This window comes from Dermacentor albipictus, chromosome 4 (genome assembly GCF_038994185.2).
Source record: "Dermacentor albipictus isolate Rhodes 1998 colony chromosome 4, USDA_Dalb.pri_finalv2, whole genome shotgun sequence".
In the NCBI taxonomy this organism is placed as follows: domain Eukaryota; kingdom Metazoa; phylum Arthropoda; class Arachnida; order Ixodida; family Ixodidae; genus Dermacentor; species Dermacentor albipictus.
Genome location: NC_091824.1, coordinates 164,868,779 through 164,889,686, shown reverse-complemented (window position 1 = coordinate 164,889,686; position 20,908 = coordinate 164,868,779). Strand labels below are relative to the sequence as shown.

The following is a 20,908-nucleotide window of genomic DNA, read 5'->3' as shown; positions in this document are numbered from 1 at the left end:
GGAGTGACTGACAGTGCACCATTTGAGGTCTGTGGCACCGAAGAAAACACCGACCACCTGCTGTGCCACTGTCCACGATACACCCGAGAGAGACAACTTGCCAAAGCTTTCCAAAAACTGGACAATCGGCCACTTTCTGTGCAGGTGCTGCTGAAACACCGTGCCCATCGCCCTTCGGCCCATAAAGCGGTGAAGGCGCTTTTGTGCTTCTTAAGGACGACGGGCTTGCGCAACAATCTGTGACTATTAATGCAATTTCTGTAAGACCACACGCGTCAGCGAACTCCCCGGAATTTCCCTCTTTCCTTCCCTCCTCTCTCTCCGTGTGACCTTTGTTTTCCCCTTTCCCATTCCCCCGGTGTAGGGTAGCCAACCGGACGTTATTCTGGTTAACCTCCCTGCCTTCTACTTTTCTCTTTCCTGCTTATTCTATCTTGGACCCAGCACGTCGGTAAGAACTTTCGCGGAACAATTGCGGCAAGAACTTTCGGATCAGGCGGAACAATTGCCGGCTATGTATGCCAGGCTAACCCCGCCTGCTTCAACATCACCACCACCACCACCAAGAACTTTCGCAGCAGTGAATGCTGAAAGGATTCTTACTGTTTTTTCGGGGCATTGACTATGTATCACGTGGTAGTGCAGGAAGGATTCTTTGCATTGGGCGACAAATATGAAAGTCTATTCGATGCGCCTTCTTTCCGAAAGAGGGCGATAAGGCAGTCGGGGAAAGGTACTTAAATCCATCAATACCTTATTTTATTTTACTAACTTGGCCGGCCACCCACTACCGAGCCAAACAAGGGGACGCTGCGAGACACGAAGGAAACGCAGACGCCAGCTGTACGTAGCTACTCTACCGTAATATAACATATCCTAGATTGGATAGACTACACCAGGTTAACCCTTGCTGCCTGGAAATCGGAAGTAAGAGGAAGAGAGGAGGATACAGGAAAGATTGGAAGTCAGAGAGAAAGACGAAGATCAGAGAGATAGACAGGAAAGGGCAACTACCCATTTTCCCTGGATGGGTTACTCCGGGCGTGCGTCTACGTGAAGCCGAGGCCAAAGAGGTATGTTGCCGCCGCCGAGAGGCCGTAAAGGTCCAAACACTGGGCATTAACCCAACCGCCAGGATCCCATTTTTTTCGGACATGGCTAAGACGCGCGCGGTTAGACGCAGGTCGGTCCACCCCTCACATGCTCGCGTACTTGGTGTCACAACACACCAAACGCTTCTGACGCAGACGCCCCTAAGTGAGCTAAAAATGTTATCAAAGTTCGAATACCAAAAGGCCCAACACAAAGCAGCACTTATTTTGATCGTTTGCATGCGCTAGTCATGTCGCGTCACTGGGGCTTTTAACCTAAAAAAAAAGCAAGATGAGTGCTACGGAAACATTTACTTTTCTTCCAACAGCATAGCTGTAGCGACATTGGTAGGAAAAATATATAGGGATGGACATCGTTACTGATTCTTTAAAACTGCAAATGCCCCTGGATACATCATCGTATTATTATTTTGTTATCGCTACAGCTATAAAGTTACGAGGGCCTCCCCGGCAACACTGACACGCGGCGAAGCTGTGGTGTACACGAATGTTTGCGCCTTCTGCTACAACAGTCATGGTTACTTCCTTGACGGCGCACAAATTGCGGAAAAAAGGCAGTTCATGCCCCCAACGCTGCCTATCGAGCCGAAACAGTGGCGCAAAAGGCTCTATTGAGGAAGTTTTTAAAGCGAAGCTGCGGAAGGGACGAGAAAAAAAACAAGGCACTATGTAACAAATTGCGCCGAGAGAGCAATCCCGAATGAAACTTAGCACAGTGGAACGGGAAGGCTCATGATGATAAATGGTATGTGATCGTCCTTGCGCGCAAGCACGCGCACACTTATAATATGTATGTATGTATGCATATATATATATATATATATATATATATATATATATATATATATATATATATATATATATATATATATATATATATACAAAGGGAGTCTACATGATCTGTCTGTGATTGCTAAGTCTATTTTCGGGAAACTCTTAGTCCCAGAGGTTCGCGGTCAGTGGTGTCATGTAGAGAAACTTAGGAAACAATTTTCGTGTATTATAATTGTATCTTCCTTTCTTTTGCTGCAGCTCTTGTAGAATTAGCAGCTATCACAACTTCACAAAAGAGCTCAGTGCGCGGTTGCTCATGCTGAAACGAAATAAGCGATTGCTATCTAAATTAAGGGACTTCGAACGAAAATATGAACCGAAGCCACTGGGCGTAATGAGAGTTAAGGCGTAGTTTAATAGTTTGCCTCGGGGAAACTAGGTTGAACTAGACGCTCGAAACGCTAGGTGCGTGTGCTTATCACTTGTGCACAGTACGTACGTGCGTGGGTGCGCATGTAAACGTGTGTTGTAATGTTCCAGTTAAGATCGTTCCGAAATGTTGATGAACGGGTTTGGGAAACATAACTGGAATGCCAACGTATATCGTAGCAAATTCTAAAGCCACTTTCTCGAAAGTAGCGCTAGTCTTCCGATTTTTTTCACTAAGGATACACAAATACACTTTACTCGTTCGCTTCAATTTTGCAATTACGTCTGCCCTAAAGAGAATAACTAAACAGTTTATGTCCACATTTAACGTAATTAGCGAAATTAGTCTAAATTTTTGTGGCTTTTAATGTCCGTCCAGCCACGTAGTCTATCTGCAAACATGGCAGCGGCTCAGATATAAGTTTCTTATAAAATAAAGTGTTCCGCATAAAAATAAACACCTGGTATATAATTTAAGCTGCGCATCATTAAGTCCCGAATACAGAATAGCTGCAGCATGATGATTCTTTTTAATGTGCAGCAGAGGCATCATAAAAAAAAATTGTTATGTATTTTCATTTTATATACGTATATGTAGCGCAGACCGAAATGCAGATAGATGACTCTAAGGCAGTTTCGCCTTTGCCTCAGGGGATGCGTTCGGTCCGGATAGATAAGGCTGTGGGCGATTTCAGCAACAACCTGTTATGCGGACGGTGCAGAAAATGCAAATACAGCAGTGCTTACTGCCGTAAGGAACGCCTGGCGGAATTCAAAGAAAAAAAGTAAGAAACTCAATTTCTCATGTCAGAAAGTTGACAAACATGCTTGCCACGCCTCAGCCCTCCTTCCATGCGTACGTGATCCACACTGAATGCACAACAGTTCCTGAGGGTAACGACTGCGGAATGCTCCATTTTAAAAAAAGAAAGAAAGAGCGTGGCGACGATAGTGGTTTCCTAAGAGCCCTTCTGCATTTTACGTTTGCGCATTCGGCTGTGTAGCTTATTGCGACACGTAGTTTGCGGGCTTTGTCTGGAGATGTCCGGTTCGTGCACTAGTCACTACACGAGAGGGAATCTTAAATTAGTAACGGATTATGCTTTAGGAAACGTCCACACAGGCTGGACACGCATCAGTTGTCCCAAGAAGGTACTCCACAGAATGGCTGCCCTTTCCGTCTCTGTTAATCTCTGGATAGCGAGATCACTGAAGTACGGCCAGTGCATGCCAGACTAATGTCCTACGTGACTGCTAGTTTCAGCACTTTCATGAATTATTCAAGCCTAACTGAGGTCTACAGCCAAAGTTGTCGCTTTCTGCTTCTATGGTATACTTCTTTTCTTTTTCTCGCGGGCCGCTTGCCAGCAATCCTCTCCCCCCTCCCCATTAAGCAGCGAGACGAAAGGGCGGGACAGCCGAAAAATATAAACCGTGTTATTATACGTGCGGTCACGGTCGTACACCAACAAAGCTGAAACACGTTCCACCTAGTGGGGTTATCATGCAAAACTGTGTACACGTGACGGCTTCCTTCTGCTTTATTAATGGTACCCTTCCCCGGTCCTGGCCGAAACAGAGAAAGCGAGCGTTTGATCGCAAACTCTCCTCAAGTTTTTATGTTCTCTTTCCGTCTCTGCGCGTCGTAACCTTGCCCAGTGTGAATAAAAAGGATGCCTCCTTTTCGGTCGCGCATAGCAGTTTCGCGTGACTCTCCGCTGAGAGCCGACGGGCAGCAGTTTGGACCGGCTTCCTGTTGGCAGCAATCACGATGGGACTCGCCTTGCCTCTCTCTGTCGATATTGGCAGGCGCTCATTACTGCCGCTGCTCTGCACTGCCTTCGTTCTGGCATGCATCACAAGCCGGCGGTTGTTCGTCCATGGAGCAGCAACCTGCAATGCAGTCGTTCGCACGGAAAAGGGCTTGATACGTGGCAGATGTTTGAGCATCAGCGGCAATAGCGTGGAAGCGTACTTGGGCATACCATACGCCGTGCCACCGGTGGGCTCTCTGCGGTTCAGGAGGCCAGAGCCAGCTATTCGATGGAGGGGAATCCTGGACGCCACACAAATGCCGAAGCCCTGTTGGCAGCTACCACTGAGGTTCCTGCCGAACTTGACACTCGACTACTCCCATATGGCGTCCGAGGATTGCCTCTACCTCAATGTATGGAAGCCCGCTGCTCCCTGCTCCTCGCAAAGTGCTGCATGCTCCAGGAAGCGCCCGGTTGTGGTGTTCATACACGGTGGCGCATTCCAGTGGGGCGACTCATCTCTGTTCGTGTACAACCCGTCGAACTTCGTCGCTCTCGCTGATGTCGTTTTTGTCTCGTTCAACTACCGCGTCGGCATCTTTGGGTTCCTTGATTCCAAGGAGGCTGGTATCCAGGGGAACATAGGCCTGTGGGATCAGAATCTTGTGCTCAAGTGGATCGGAAGGAACATTGATCGGTTCGGTGGTGATCCCGACGAGGTCACTCTACTAGGCCAGAGCGCCGGCGGCATATCCGCGGCCCTGCACTCACTGTCCCCCTACAGTCGCGGCCTCTTCAAGAGACTGGTGCTGCAAAGCGGCACCCCACTCTCCCTGATCCTCGGCATTGCATTTGGAGGCAGAGCCAAAATTATCCTCACCGCTTTGGCAATGAACTGCTACGACAAACATAAAAAGCTTGAAGACCAGGGCAAGGCTATTTCCACCTGCCTGCGGAAAATGAAGGCACCAGCGATATTCGAGAAGCTCGATTCCCTCGACATGACACAACAGATGTTTCCGCCGTCAGAAAACGACGATTTTATCCCGGGAAAGGTGCTATCCGCAGACACTTGGAAGCACTTGGCCGCCAAAGAAATCCTTCTCGGATCAGTGGCTGATGAGGGCACTGTGTTTTACAACCTGCTCAAGGAATCGATTCCCATTTTCAGCAAGCTGCTCTACAGTGATTATCGCACTCTAGTCACCTTTTTAATGTCGGAGATGTTCAACATCGACACTGTGGACGGCGAGAAGCTAGTGAAAAGCTACTTCGGCGACACAACTGAACAACCTTCTGAGAAACAACTGGCTGCCACCATAAGCAGGATGCTTGGCGACGCAGTGTTCACTTGTCCGACCGTCTTCTTCGGGCAAATAGCTGCTGAACAGGGTATTCACACCTACAGGTACCTGTTCAACTACCGCGCAACCCACAGCCTCTGGCCCAAATGGATGGGAGTGGCTCACGCGGAGGACATTGCTTACACCCTAGGATCACTGCCCTTCTTCAAAGATGGAAAGCTGTTAGCACAGCATCTGGGGCCAAATGCCGTCAAATATGCCGACCGTCTCCATTACACGCCGGAAGAAGAGATCTTCATGAAGAACATCGTCCAGATCTGGTCCTCGTTTGTGAAAACAGGGTAAGCGCACCCAAAAAACGTGCAAATACAACGCGGTGGTCATTAGTAATTCAATCTAAGGCGGTAATGACGGTGTTGCATAAAACGATATATGTTTTCTTTCCACAAGGAAAATAGTAAAGGCTCGTTTTTAAGCTGTGTTAGAAGGTTGCGCGTATAATAAGAAAATTGTACTCGTACACTTGCAAACTGAACCACGACTCGATGTAAAAATGTTGTATTCCGTCGAAAATAGAGCAGATTTTGGTCGCACCTTATGAAGTTACCTTGTCATAATCGCTGGGTTTTATTACATTTTGTTTATTGCAGAAAACCTGTGCTGCCTCCGCCTGTTGTCGAATGGCCTGAATACACCCTCCAGAATCCCAACGTAATTCACATAGAGTTGAACAAGTACACCAAGAAACGAGATAATATTCAAAATAGATGCAGTCTGTGGAAGCCTATCCTGCTAGGAACGTAAGTAACCTTGCATTTGCAGTAATTATGATAACCCATATGACATTTCGCTTTTTACGCATGTACTGGTGGAAACGAAAAAAAGAAACTCCAATGAAACCAACCTTTTGTTCCGCTCGTTCGAGACGAAAGGCCAGAAAGCTTTTTGCATTAAGACTATATATTCGAGCAGATTGCCTAAATCCGCAAACTGCAGCTGATCAAAAAAGAAATGGCAAAGCCAGTCATAAGCTAATATTTTGAACCAGCGCTGCACTTTAATAATAACTTAGGTATACAGCCAATTCTATAAACTTGCTTCATTATGCCGAGTATAAAAGTGTCTGACTTTCATTTTTACTGTCAAATTTTTGTGCAGTGTCCGTAAATGGATGTTTTTAAGGCCGTTTAGAGTTTTAGTGTAATACTTATATGTTGCTAGCGATAAATCTCCATGAAGCGAGATTACATTAGAAAAGGTTATTTCAGCTTGAGACCTCGCATCTGCGCCACAATTATTCTAACGAATCCCCATCTAAATTAATTAACTTCTCGGGTTTTACGCGCCGAAACTAAGATCTCATTATGGGGCAAGCCATAGTGAGGACTTGCGAGCAATATCGACCACCTGACGTTCTTTAACGTGCTTTGTCAAGGATTGCAGCAATTATTATGTCACAAACTAAATTATGACTTCATATCTAAATCAAATTTTGATTTCATGCCTGTAAATTCTGTTGCAAACGCTAATATCGAACTGCATTTTAGATGCACCCTAAATGTTAAGCACGCTGAAGCCTAAATTCATTGGTTGCTGCTTTCTACTTGAGCTTCAGAGCCGCGACGCTTACCGTGCTTAGCCGCGGTACGGACGTCGAAGACAACACTTTGTGTCAATAACTCAATAGAAAGGCATGTTCTTTTTGAATACTCTGAAACTTAAGCTGGACCATCGTGTCGCTAATGACACTGTATCACCATATTGTGATTTGGCGCCTGGCTGACAGCAATATGCCATTATTTTGATGTTTCTCCCGAAATGTGTTATGGCAATCGCAATATTCTATGGCTTTGGCAATATTCTATGAAGTTTCACAATAAACACAGAAAAGGTGATTTTACAATTGCTATATATTTACGCGCATTATTGCTGCAACAATATAAAAGAATTCCGGAGTGCTCATCATTGATATTGGCCGATACGTGACGTTCTTTTCATCAGTGTAACACGCGGCCGGTTTTTGTTTGTTTTACAGAAACGCGACGTCGCCTGACGCGGCCACGTAAGCGGAAATTTCCTCGTCAGAAGCACAGGATGCTCTGCTCAGTCAAGTCTAGTCAATATGTGTGTGTATGTCTGTGCCATTTTGCTTGGAAATACAATGTATTTTGATGTTCTGCGGCTAAGTTTTGTCTTAGGAAAAGGGATGGAGCCTGGATGGAGCCTTACGGGTTTACTTTAGTAGCAGATGGTCCACACACTTATTTGGGTTATTCTATAAAAGTACACAAAACACAGCATGCGTTCATGCATAGACATGGGCAATCAGTTAATTTCGCGTGCAGCGTAGCCTTAAGGGAAAGCTTTAGTTTGGGGGCTCCTACCGAAATGGACGGGAACAAAAAAATATTTTTTATGGGCCACTATTGCACGAAAAGGAGGCGGGTTTGGGGGGTTCAAAAGAAAAAAAGTAATAATAGCGCCACACAGCGGCTTTTTTCATTTATGCCGTAAATATTTTTAACAAGTATTGTTCAACATTCTAAAACTGAAAAAAAAGTATTGTGCCTGTAAGCTTCAATTATAAGTCAAATATTAAAAACAATAACAGAATTCTGTAAACTGCCCCGTGAATAATACATCTAAAGCAGACAAAATTGATGTCCTATACGCCACTTTCAAATATATCAATAATTTGTGAATAGGACTATTGCGATGCCTTCGTACACATTGTAATTTCGCGTAGGCTGTAAATTCATATAACGAAATTGCCCGCTTTAGATGCTAAAACGCAGGGACCTCCAGACTTTATGCTATTACGCTTCTTTTGTGGCGCTGCTTCACTGCAGTTACAAAATTCTGCGCCGGTACTACGTCGCCCAAGACGGCACCGACGAATCAGAGACCTCATGCGGCAACAGCTCCGATTGGCCGGTTTCAATAATCATGGCAGAAGATGCACTTCGCTTTCTCGACTGTGCCCACGCTGGGCCCAGAAAGCTTTCGCCTGTGCAACTACGCTATGTAAATAGTTCTGTATAGTATAGAACCGCGTTTTTTAGACATTTCCTCCTGCCTTTTCCTTCTTTTGCTTTTTTTGCCAGCTTCTCGTTCCTCCGGTGTAGGGTAGCAAACAGGGTGCGACCTGGTTTGCATCCCTATAATTTCCGTTCTCTCTTTTCCTTCAGTCCACAGCTTGTGTGGTGCGGAAACAGTCAAAGACATCTTTAATGAATTCAGAAACACTGTCACAGCGTACAGCTTGCTCTGGCAACCTAAAATCTGCAACAATTGTTTGGCGGGGGGGGGGGGGAGGTCAGGGGGGGGCGACATGTACAGAGGTAAAATAGAACTGGCAGGGCAAATATCATCATCAGCCTGGTTACGCCCACTGCAGGGCAAAGGCCTCTCGCGTACTTCTCCAACTACCCCGGTCATGTACTAATTGTGGCCACGTTGTCCCTGCAAACTTCTTAATCTCAACCACCCACCTAACTTTCTGCCGCCCTCTGCTACGCTTCCCTTCCCCTGGAATCCATTCCGTAACTCTCAATGACCATTGGTTATCTTCCATCCTCATTACGTGTCCTGCCCATGCCCATTTCTTTTTTTTTATTTCAACTAAGATATCATCAACTCGCGTTTGTCCCTTACCCAATCTGCTCTTTTCTTATCCCTTAACGTTACACCTATCATTCTTCTTTCCATAGCTCGTTGCGTCGCCCTCAATTTAAGTAGAACCCTTTTCGTAAGCCTCCAGGTTTCTGCCCCGTACGTGAGTACTGGTAAGACACAGCTGTTATAAACTTTTCTCTTGAGGGATAATGGCAACCTGCTGTTCATGATCTGAGAATGCCTGCCAAACGCACCCCAGCCCATTCTTATTCTTCTGATTATTTCAGTCTCATGATCCGGATCCGCAGTCACTACCTGTCCAAAGTAGATGTATTCTCTTACCACTTCCAGTGCCTCGCTACCTATCGTAAACTGCAGTTCTCTTCCGAGACTGTTAAACATTACTTTAGTTTTCTGCAGATTAATTTTTTAGACCCACCCTTCGGCTTTGCCTCTCCAAGTCAGTGAGCATGCATTGCAGGTGGTGCCCTGAGTTACTAAGCAAGGCAATATCATCAGGGAATCCCAAGTTACAAAGGTATTTTCAATTAACATTTATCCCCAATTCTTCCCAATCCAGGTCTCTGAATACCTCCTGTAAACACGCAGTGAATAGCATTGGAGAGATCGTATCTCACTGCCTGACTCCTTTCTTTATTGGAATTGTGTTGCTTTGGTTATGGAGGACTACGGTGGCTGTGGAGCCGTTATAGATATCTTTCAGTATTTTTACATATGGCTCGCCTACACCCTGATTCCGCAATGCCTCCATGACTGCTGAGGTTTCGACTAAATCAAACGCTTTCTCGTAATCAATGAAAGCTATATATAAGGGTTGGCTATATTCCGCACATTTTTCTATCACCTGATTGATAGTGTGAATATGTTCTATTGTTGAGTAGCCTTTACGAAATCCTGCCTCGTCCTTTGGTTGACAGAAGTGTAAGGTGTTCCTGATTCTATTTGCAATTACCTTAGGAAATACTCTGTAGGCAACGGACAGTAAACTGAACGGTCTATAATTTCTCAAGTCTTTGGCACCCCCTTTCTTGTGGATTAGGATTATGTTAGTGTTTTTTCCAAGATTGCGGTACGCTCGATGTCATGAGGCATTGCGTATACAGGGTGGCCAGTTTCTCTAAAACAATCTGCCCACCGTTCTTCGACAAATCTGCTGTTACCTGATCCTCCCCAGCTGCCTTCCCCCTTTGCATAGCTCCCAAGGTTTTTCTTTACTTCTTCCGGCGTTACCTGTGGGATTTCGAATTCCTCTAGACTATTCTCTCTTCCATTATCGTCGTGGGTGCCACTGGTACTGTATAAATCTCCATAGAACTCCTCAGGCACTTGAACTATCTCGTCCATATTAGTAATGATATTGCCGGCTTTGTCTTTTAACGCATACATCTGATTCTTGCGAATTCCGGACAGGCCGCCATTGGAATATAAGCCTGGCAACGTTTAACGCTAGGACGTTATTTAGTGAGGCGAGTCTAGCATTGCTATTGCAGGAATTAGAGGGCAGTGAATGGGATATAATAGGGCTCAGTGAAGTTAGGAGGCCAAAAGAAGCATACACAGTGCTAAAAAGCGGGCACGTCCTGTGCTACCTGGGCTTAGCAGAGAGACGAGAACTAGGAGTCGGATTCCTGATTATTAGGAATATAGCTGGTAACATAGAGGAATTCTATAGCATTAACGAAAGGGGGGCAGGCCTTGTTGTGAAACTTAATAAGAAGTACAAAATGAAGGTTGTACAGGCCTACGCCCCTACCTCCAGTCATGATGACAAGGAAGTCGAAAGCTTCTATGAAGACGTGGAATCGGCGATGGGTAAAGTCAAAACAAAATACACTATACTGATGGGTGACTTCAATGCCATGGTAGGCAAGAAGCAGGCTGGAGACAAAGCAGTGGGGGAATATGGCATAGGCACTAGGAATAGCATGGGAGAGTTATTAGTAGAGTTTGCAGAACAGAATAATATGCCGATAATGAATACCTTCTTCCGCAAACGGGATAGCCGAAAGTGGACGTGGAGGGGCCCGAACGGTGAGACTAGAAATGAAATAGACTTCATACTCTTCGCTAACCCTGGCATCAGACAAGATGTGGACGTGCTCAGGAAGGTAAGCTGCCGTGACCATAGGATGGTAAGAACTCGAATTAGCCTAGACCTGAGGAGGGAACGGAAGAAACTGGTACATAAGAAGCCGGTCAATGAGTTAGCGGTAAGAGGGAAAATCGAGGAATTCCAGATCAAGCTACAGAACAGGTATTAGGCTTTAACTCAGGAAGAGGACCTTAGTGTTGAAGCAATGAACGACAATCTTGTGGGCATCATTAAGGAGTGTGCAATAGAAGTCGGTGGTAACTCCGTTAGACAGGATACCAGTAAGCTATCGCAGGAGGCGAAAGATCTGATCGAGAAACGCCAATGTATGAAAGCCTCTAACCCTACAGCTAGAATAGAACTGGCAGAACTTTCCGAGTTAATCAAAAAGCGTAAGACAGCTGACATAAGGAAGTATAATATGGATAAAATTGAACATGCTCTCAGGAACGGAGGAAGCCTAAAAGCAGTGAAGAAGAAATTAGGAATTGGCAAGGGCAAATACAAACGCTGCTAAATTTGTTCAGTTTTCAATGATGGGTCTATTTGCTGTGCACGATTCACAAGCAGCTCCTCAGTGGGAAGTACACGTGGGCGTGTCCCGAGTTCTCAAACATGCTACTTCAGCAGTTAATGTGGAGTCGTGAGGGTTAAACCACCACCAGTTCCGTAAATTTCCAAATGCGATGAAATCTGAATTCGTAGAAGTGGCTCATTACACGGCAATTTGATGGCTGATCTCTGGAAAACTATTGTCTCATCTCTTTACCCTAGGGAAGGAATAAATAGTTCCGTGCGCAGAAGGCTCATCCCGAACCCTTACAGTACTGTTTCGAGTGCCCCTGGAAATTGGCCTTATGCGTCTACTTTACGAACCACATGAAGAAGTTCGATGTGAAGCTGCAAGGAGAGGTACACCTCATTCAAGACTTTCACATGGACATCAAAAGTACAGGGTTAAAATTGCTTTGTATTTTTTTTAGTATCATGTGCGCAATCGAAAGTGGGAGCATTTGTGCGGCTGTTCAAGTATTACTGCGCATAGAAATACGGTATTTTCTTCTGTTATTGCCACAAGAATCCTCGGCGATCTGCACGTAGAATTTTGGGAGCGGTTCTGTGACCTTTATTGCAGGAAGGAGAAACTACAATTGTTCCAAAACCCATTTAGCTGCGATGTGGATGCGCGGCCAGGTTCCTTTCAAATAAAAGTAATTGAATGCTGTAAAACGAAAGCTTGAATGACAGGCGCAAAAAGAAAATTTTATTATTTTTTGTAAACTGACAGGCTCCAAACAATTCCCAACCGAAAGGAATTGCCTGCGGGTGCACGTCAGTTTTTGGCGCTACCTACCTTTGCAAGAAAACTTTCTGCAGAATGAAAAATGGCAAGTCGACATACAGGGCTAATTAATTTGACGAACGCTTGAATCGCATCCTTATTATTGACTCATTTCTCTTCCGCCACAGTTCACTAAAATAGCGAAGTCAGAGCATCAGTTCCACCCCTCACAATAGCCCCCGTCCTAGGTCTCGGCAACAGTACATCATTGCCATAAAGCTAAATATTATACGTCTTACTTAGTGCCTTGTGCCGAATTTCGCTGTCTTCATGCTTCTCCATTTATATATATACTAATATTGAAAATATGCAAATCATCTAGCAAATATGTAAATATTTTCTTCCCTCCTCAGGTTTTTCGGTGACAATTTTATTCCGTGTTTATTTATTAGCGTGATTCTCCCCTTTGATACATATGTTAACCAGCTGTTCGTGCTTTAATTTGGTGCTTTGCATCCGTACTAATTTGTGCCATTCTGATGGTACAGTGTCTTACTTATTGTACGTTGCAATCAGCGGCCACCATTGTCCTTAGTCAAAAAATTAAAGTCTCTATAATTAGGTCAAATTTTCTTTCCGACCTCATGCAAATTGCTCTTTGTGCCTTGTTTCAGTGCTGTTGTACGTTTCCATTGCCGTGTGTGGCATATAGATTCCTTTCCTCTTCCCTATAAATATTGTGAGACTCGTACGCGCTCTAGAAGGTTTTTAGTTATATGCTCGACGTGTTCTGTGTCACGACAATGTGGCTATTTATGTGAATATGGTGTTCCCACAAAAATCACTTGTAGCCATCTGCTTTTTACCTCCACTTGAAGACCTACAATGCAAGTCTTACTTTCTTTATGGCGGGACGAGTTCGTCGATTAACTGTCCAGTAACTTATGGGTGGCCACATCGCAGTTAATTTGTCAACTAAGTTAACTCGTTGAGCCGAGCAAAAAATTATTTCTGCGTGGAATCCGAAAATGCTTGTGGGCATGTAAAGATAAAAGTAACTCGTCTTCTTAAGAAGCAAATTACCTAGTATGCTAATACGTATTATTCACAAATAGCATACTGCATTGTAAAGCAATTAGGGCTGCACGGCTTCGATGACAGAGACCAAAAAGAAAAGATTGGGGTGGCGTTTCAAACACGTAGTCTAGCAACATTTCGTAGCCTCGTTTTATTAAAATAAGCCCATAATCCAGCTTACATGACTCGTTCATTTTGACAACTCTGGAAACGTAAACATTGGAAGGATAAATTACCGCAGTAGACATGGCGGAGAGCAAGACGAAGTAACAGGAGCGCTGTCTGTCCTGTATATTGCGCTATTTTATTCTTCACAATGCTACATCAGATAGCCTACGCTTCTACAATACCGCAACGTAAAAAAAAATTATGGGGTTGTACGTGCCAGAACAGCAATCTGAATAGGAGGCGCGCGGTAGTGTGGGACACCGTAATAACTTGGACCACCTGGAGTTCTTCGAAGTGCACCTAAACCTAAGTTCAAGTGTGTTTTCGCATCGCCCCCCCCCCCCCCCCCAATGATATGCGACCGCCGTGGATGGGATTTGATCCCGCGATCTCGCACTCACTGTAACGTACAAAGATTCGTAGAAGTACCGGAGTTGCGGCAACGACACAGCAGCAAAACAAAAAAACATTTTGTAAAAAATGGTGACCCTTCCCAGACCACCTCATTGCAATGCAGATATCTGCTTAGTACAGGTAGAATGACGGTGAATGAGCACAAAAGAGGTGTATCATGAGCCATTCGCCTCTGTGAAGGTGGGTGACCAGCGAAGCTGTGTAGCACACGGCAGAGAGGTGACACAGAATTTTGAACAAATGGCACGAACACATTTGTAGTCTTGATCAGTGATCACCGCGGTGAAAGGTACGCACACACATTTATTTTTGTACACCGGCGTTCAGTCGTGTTATCCATTCGTTATATACATTCGTGTTTTCTTCTCGCGATACGCGAATTTGACATTGAAATCACCGCAACGACTGGCAGTGAGCCAGTGCCGTCAGCGCCTTCGCAGAGGGAGGGGCAGTATGGGAACGCTGGCACGATCAGCGGCATCGGAGGCAGCTGTGGAAGAAGACGACGACGAGCGCTGTGGCACGAGCGCGTTCGCGCGGTTACGCCGAGGGTCACCAGCGAGCCAGCCGAGGTGGATGACGACGACTAACGGGAGAGCAGTGGAACGAGCCATTGCTGATGATGAAAGTTTCTGCTCACACACATTTGTTGACGGACACGAAAAGTGCACGGAACTCTAGCCATAAACAGCTTTGCTCTAAAAACTGCGTGCTACCGGTAGACGTGGGTGAATAAGCTTGTTCGCCAACATCCCCCCAAACGTAGCTAAGTGCTACAAAGGAAGCTCAAACGGGTTCCTCGAAAGAAAAGCTTCGCAGTTGAAGAAAAATTCGTCCTGGTCTGGGACTCGAACCCGGGACCACCACTTTTCCAGTTCGCCTGAGCGAACCAGGCGGCTAGCAGATGGCAGGCAAAGTCGAATTTATCAACAACTCAGAAGCAAAGGCGAGACTTCGACGAAATAATTCTGCGGAAACCCGCACGGTAGAGAGAAGCAATTAATACAGGGAAAGTGAGACGTCAAACCAAACGTAGCTAAGTGCTACAAAGGAAACCCACATGGTTTCCTCGCCCATTTCTTTGCTTATGAGCTGTTGACAAATTCAATTTTTTTCAATTCAAATCTATTTGCATCTATACATGTACAGTTGACAGGAGTACAGACAAAAAGCCAAATGAATTCGGCTTGACGGGGACTGTACCCCCTATAGTAATGGCACTGCGCGCAATAAAGAGAACAAAGACATACAATAATGGATAAACGAGAGAACAAAAAAGGGAACATTAATGAACATTGTATAACAGAAATGCATGCGGGTAAAAAAAATCAACAATAGAATGCTGCAAGAAATTATATTACAGAAAGCGAATAGTATAAAATGATACAAATAATACAGCCTTGAAGTTCACATGTATAAATAATATGTTATTTACAAGCAGAGAAAATTGGTTAAGCATTCATGGCGTCAATGTGTACCAGAGCAAAACAAAAGAAAAGGAATCCACAATGAGCCCATTAAAGGGAGAGATAGGCGTCTATTGAGTTTCTAATGAGTTTAACAAAGATGGCAGTGCGTGGCGCAAGAAGTGTTGACCGTAGTTAGGGCACGCTTTAGGAACGTATCTTGTTTCTGTGTGACGTGTGTTGTAAATGTTAGAATTTATTGTCAATAGAGATAAATGCTCGAAAAATTTCGACTTCGCCTGCCATCGACTAGCCGCCTGGTTAGCTCAGATGGTAGAGCGGCTGCTCCGGAAAGGCGATGGTCCCGGGTTCGAGTCCCGGACCAGGACGAATTTTTCTTCAACTCCGATGCGTTTCCTTAGAAGAACCCGTTTTAGTTTGCTTTGAAGAACTTAGCTACGTTTGGGTGGATGTCTCATTTTCCCTTTATTAATTACTTCTCGCCACCGTGCGGGTTTCCGCAGAACTATTTCGTCAATGTAGATACAGTTTTTGTCTACGACTAATACCCCTACTTATGTCTGCGAATTTATTTTCACCAACATTTGTTTAACCTTTCATTGTCCGACCCTCAACACCACCACCAGTCTCTGGCCAAAGTGTTTGGGTACCCATGCTCTAACAGATGCCGTTTACAGATATACGTTTTCTTGGTGCAGAGTTATGGATTCGTAAACTTCGTGATTCATCGTTTTTAAGCTTACGAGTTGGCGCGAATTTCAGTAACAAGTTCCAGACTCTACATTAAAATTCTGCTTCCTGAAGTCACTAGAGCTCAATTTTCTCTTTCATATGAAGCTAATTGCATTCAAGTTGTTCCGGCCATCCCCTCATAATGTTGCTTCAGTGTTAAACGGATTTCAATAGCGAAACTGGAGCTGGCCTCGAACTAAAAATTCCTGTTAACGTACCCGATCGGTGGTGTATTTCGGGAATATTGTGTGTCTGTGACGTGCGGAGTGCTTTGCTTTTTAGTTTTGATTGTACATTATACTTTCTATTATTAGTTTTATTTTATTTTTTCACATTGTAACTTTTCTCATACTAGAATATGAGGCGTTATAAGTTCTTAGCGCGTGGTTGGCAAGTTATGATACTGGTGTTACAGCACTGCTGGGCCATAATATCAGCGGTCACAGTCACTTCTTAGAAAAATTATTTGGAAGGTAATTTCAGAACTGTGAAGTTTCTTTTTTCATTTATAGCGGCTAAACGGTTGGTTGAGTGCTAATTAAGATATATGAGGTGAGTGGGACAGTGCACAGGGCTCAAGTGAGAGAATAAGGCTCAAGAAAAACAAAAATTGTCCCAGCGTTGCAGGTTGGCTCTGAAGTAATTGAACTTGTTCCTAACATCAAAGGGTTGGGTGTTATATTTAATCAAAACTTAATCTGGAATGAACATGTGGAACTTATTGCATCCCGTTTAGCCAAAGCTTGCGGCATGCTTTGTAGGCTCCGTGAGACGATTCACTATTCTCATCTCATTTATCGTATTGCCACCTTGTGTGGGGTACCACGTCAAAGAAAAATATCAGTAAATATTACTGCTACAAAAAAGGCTGTTCGTCATATCGCAAACGCGGCATTCGACGCACATACATCTGGACTATTTTCGAAGTTTATTATCATTTGTCTAGCAAGTTTATATGACGTTAACCTTGCCCTAGAATACCAGAGGTGCTTTAAGTATAACAATGAAGCGTTCTTGGGGTTGTGCAACCTAACAGAACTAACAGATATATACTATACCATTAGCGAAAGAAAGAGAGGGCAGCTACCGCTCTCCCGTGCAAATTATGGATCAAATCGTTTATCCAATCGCGTCCCATCCTTATTAAATAAACTTCATGAAAACGGTGCCGAGATAACTAATATTACTAGGAAAAGAATACGAGACTTCCTAATTCAAACTGAGTAATTATGTTTAAAAGTTCTTTTGTCTAAGGGAAGTCACCACTTGGCTCCTTTAATTAGGTTGTTTTAAGCTTTGATGACATTTTACGCATATAGGATGTAACCTGCAAGACATTTATGCACACCTTCATTCGCTATCTATGTTTCCTTATGTTAAAAGAACGCTATAAGATAAATTTTTCAGCAATTGAAAATAATTAGGTATTTCTGTTATATACTGCATATTCATATATGTCATTTGTACTGACTAACCACACTGCTTTGTATCCCTGATTGTACATTATACTGTATATTCATGTGTCATTTTTAGTGACTAACACACTGCTTTGTATCAATGATTGTACATTTCGCCTTACACATTTCACTTATACATTTGTACATTGCACACATTAAATTTTACAAGCTTTATTTTATTATGTCCCCGGTTGTCATGAGTACGGGCAAGAACCTTGTCAAGCTACAAAAAAGCAGCTTTTAGTACTTGCCTTAGCATTCAATTTTGGTAAATGAACGAATGTGAAATAAAGATTGATTGATTGATTGATTGATTGATTGATTGATTGATTGATTGATTGATTGATTGATTGATTGATTGATTGATTGATTGATTGAAAAGGTTCACGTTATACTGAAAGGCGGCTACGTGGCAAAATCACGCACATACATATGATTACATGGGGAATTGCGAAACAAAATAAAATGAATAAGATGAGCGATGTTGCACACTTAAAAGGAAAAATACATGCAGCCTGTCTCGAAACATTTCAATGTTAAGTAGCGGTGCTGCACGCAATATTGCCGCGCGACTGGCCACTCGAGGAACAGCAAGTAATCGCTATAATCAAGTCTCTAATGAAAGTCATTCGCGTGTTCATAAACGGTATGCAGACGCCATCTGCTCGGGGTGCACTACAAGTGCTGGATGGTCTGGATCCGGTTCTTGCGAGCCTCGAGAAGCAAGCACAATGGCTCTACCACGTCAGCCATCCTTTAGACAAGTCAAGCAAGCGTCTACTATGTAATGCCCGTGGACTGAAATCCCGTGTTGCTGATTTTCGTCATTACGCTTTTCCAGATCGATTCCCCATTATTGTCGGCCGTGAACCGAACCTACAGAAACCCGTCCAGATCTCAGGCTGTGAACCTTATGTGTCACCCACTTGTAATGACATTAGTAAAGTGATCATCTACATACAATGCGAGCTGACTTACGTTGTTCAGCCAGTGCGGCCACATTTCAGTAATCAGTATGTCTGTAGTATGTCTGTTTGACCATGAAAAAACACGAACATGCGTTCACTCCAATGGGCGCTTACCTTTCTCCATCAAGACGTTTCAACAGACATAGACTGAGCGACATATATATATGACTCCTGGTCCATGGATTGTTGTTGGGGAACTTAACGCACATGATTCACTTTGGGGAAGCATCAAAGTAAATTCCAAAGGAAGAAACCTCGCTTCCTTCGCCTGCGACCATGATCGTTGCTGTCTAAACGATGGGAGTCCCACTTTCCTGCATGGCCGACGTGCAGTAGTTGTTTAGACTTAGCTTTTGTCTCGCGATTCCTCCCTTGCTGCGTCCATTGGTTCGCAGATATAGAAACCCACGAGAGCGACCGCATTCCTACTTACCTGAAGAACAAAGGCTTAAGCAAATCCGTTCCATCAAATTTTAAACAAACAATAGATTGGCACGTGTTTTAATGACTTATGGAATACGCTTGACACGAAGGCTTTACGTCTACACTAGAAATTCAGATCACCAAGGTTATGCAGGATGCTATGCCTTGATTTCGGCCATTGGAGAAATACGCAGATTTTGGTGCAGAAATGCACAGCCTCCGTGCACACCGCTTGCGAGCGGAGTGACGGTAGAGACGTAGTAAATCAGTTTACGACCTTAGAGAGGCCAGACGCATTCAAAAGAAAATTCGACGTCGCCTTGCTGTACTGCAAAATAAACGCCGGAAATCGTTATGTGAGTCTCTCGATGAGCGGAAACGTCTATTCGTTGTCTGCAGAACAGTCCGCGCACTTCGAACAGCTTGTCAACATCACCGTCCATTTAAATATCTAGTCCTCCATCAAGGACGCTGAGAATTCGACATAGCTGAAGATTACTGCGCAAGGATCGTGGGCCCGGCGTTCAAATACTTACTTTGCGAACCTATGCTTATTGTCTCCCTCTTGCTCCCAAGATCCTCATATGGACGCTTCTTTCTCCATCGAAAAACTGGAGGCCGAATTTGCTGGGTGCAGGTGATCTTCGTCACCAGGACCCGATGGCATCACATACTCTGCGCATGAAATCCTTAGCCAAGAGGCCAGAAACGCACTACTTGGCATATACAACCCATCATGGCATGACGGCCTGGTCCCTACCACGTTGAAGTCTGGTCGCCTTGTTCCACTCCTCAAGCCTGGTAAATATCCATTGCAATTGTCATCTTACCGTCCAAGAGCACTGGCCAGCTGTGGCGGCAAGGTAATGGAGAGGCTGATCCTTACATTGTTAGAATGGTACTGGGAATATTATGTCTATACAGAGGTAATGGCTGGCTCTCGACGCGGATGCTCGTCAATAGACAGCGTTATTGATCTTGTAGCCTATGTACTGCACCAGAAACATCTGAAACGAATTACAATGGCCTTATTTCTTGATGTTAATGGTGCGTACAACAACGTAGATCATCATGCAGTTCTGGAGGCCTTAGAAGCTGTAGGGATTGATGGACACGCTTTTCGCTGGATACGCACCTATTTAAAGGGAAGATATTTTTTGTTAATTTTGACTGAAGACGGACCAACGCCGTCTAGCAATACCATTCATGGTGTACCGCAAGGCGAAGTACTCGGTTCTACCCTGTTCAACCTGGTGCTCGTTTGTCTCGCCGATTCGTTACCGCAAACCGTTCAGCTCTCCATATAAGCAGACGACATTTGCATATGGGCTTCAGGAGTGACACGTGTACAAGTTCGCGCACGACTTCAGAAGGCTTCAACGGCCGTGTCAACATACCTGAGAAGGCAAGGCCTGGAGCTCCTACCCTGAGAAATGTGCATTCATTGCTTTTACTCGCAAAGCTATGGCCCCGTATGCTTTGCGGATTACTGACCAAACTGTGCTGTGCGATACGGACGAATGTGCCGATTTCGTGCCGTCATCATTGATAGAGACTTATCTTGGAGCCCTCACGTCTCGTACATCACAAAGCGTATTGTCGCCATTTTGAACCTTCTTGCGTTTCTAGGCGGGAATTCTTGGGGCACAACAGTACAATCTATGTTGCAACTATATAAAGCAATGTTTGGGCTTCCTGCGGTACTAGGAAATACTTGCACTACAAATATCCGCGAACTCCAGAGTGTGCAAGCACACGCACTTAAAACTTGTCTTGGTCTCCCAAAAACTACGTCATCGATTGCGGCAGTGGCCATTACCAGAGACGCTCCTTTGACAGTCTACATTGATAGTTATGTC

General features: G+C 44.4%; 2 protein-coding genes across 3 annotated transcripts in view; one reads left to right on the top strand and one right to left on the bottom strand.

Annotated features, from left to right (window-relative positions):
• LOC135900007 (uncharacterized) overlaps positions 1-7,554 on the top strand; it is a 57,315-nt gene extending 49,761 nt beyond the window's left edge. The window contains exons 5-7 of the mRNA XM_065429440.2: positions 4,027-5,714; positions 6,024-6,173; positions 7,409-7,554. Of these exons, the coding sequence (XP_065285512.2) occupies positions 4,027-5,714; positions 6,024-6,173; positions 7,409-7,439 (1,869 nt within the window). The 3' untranslated portion in view covers positions 7,440-7,554. The remainder of the gene's footprint in view (positions 1-4,026; positions 5,715-6,023; positions 6,174-7,408) is intronic.
• The window catches only part of LOC135899961 (acetylcholinesterase-like), a 478,426-nt gene that overhangs the window by 355,934 nt on the left and 101,584 nt on the right, over positions 1-20,908 (bottom strand). The window lies entirely within an intron of this gene.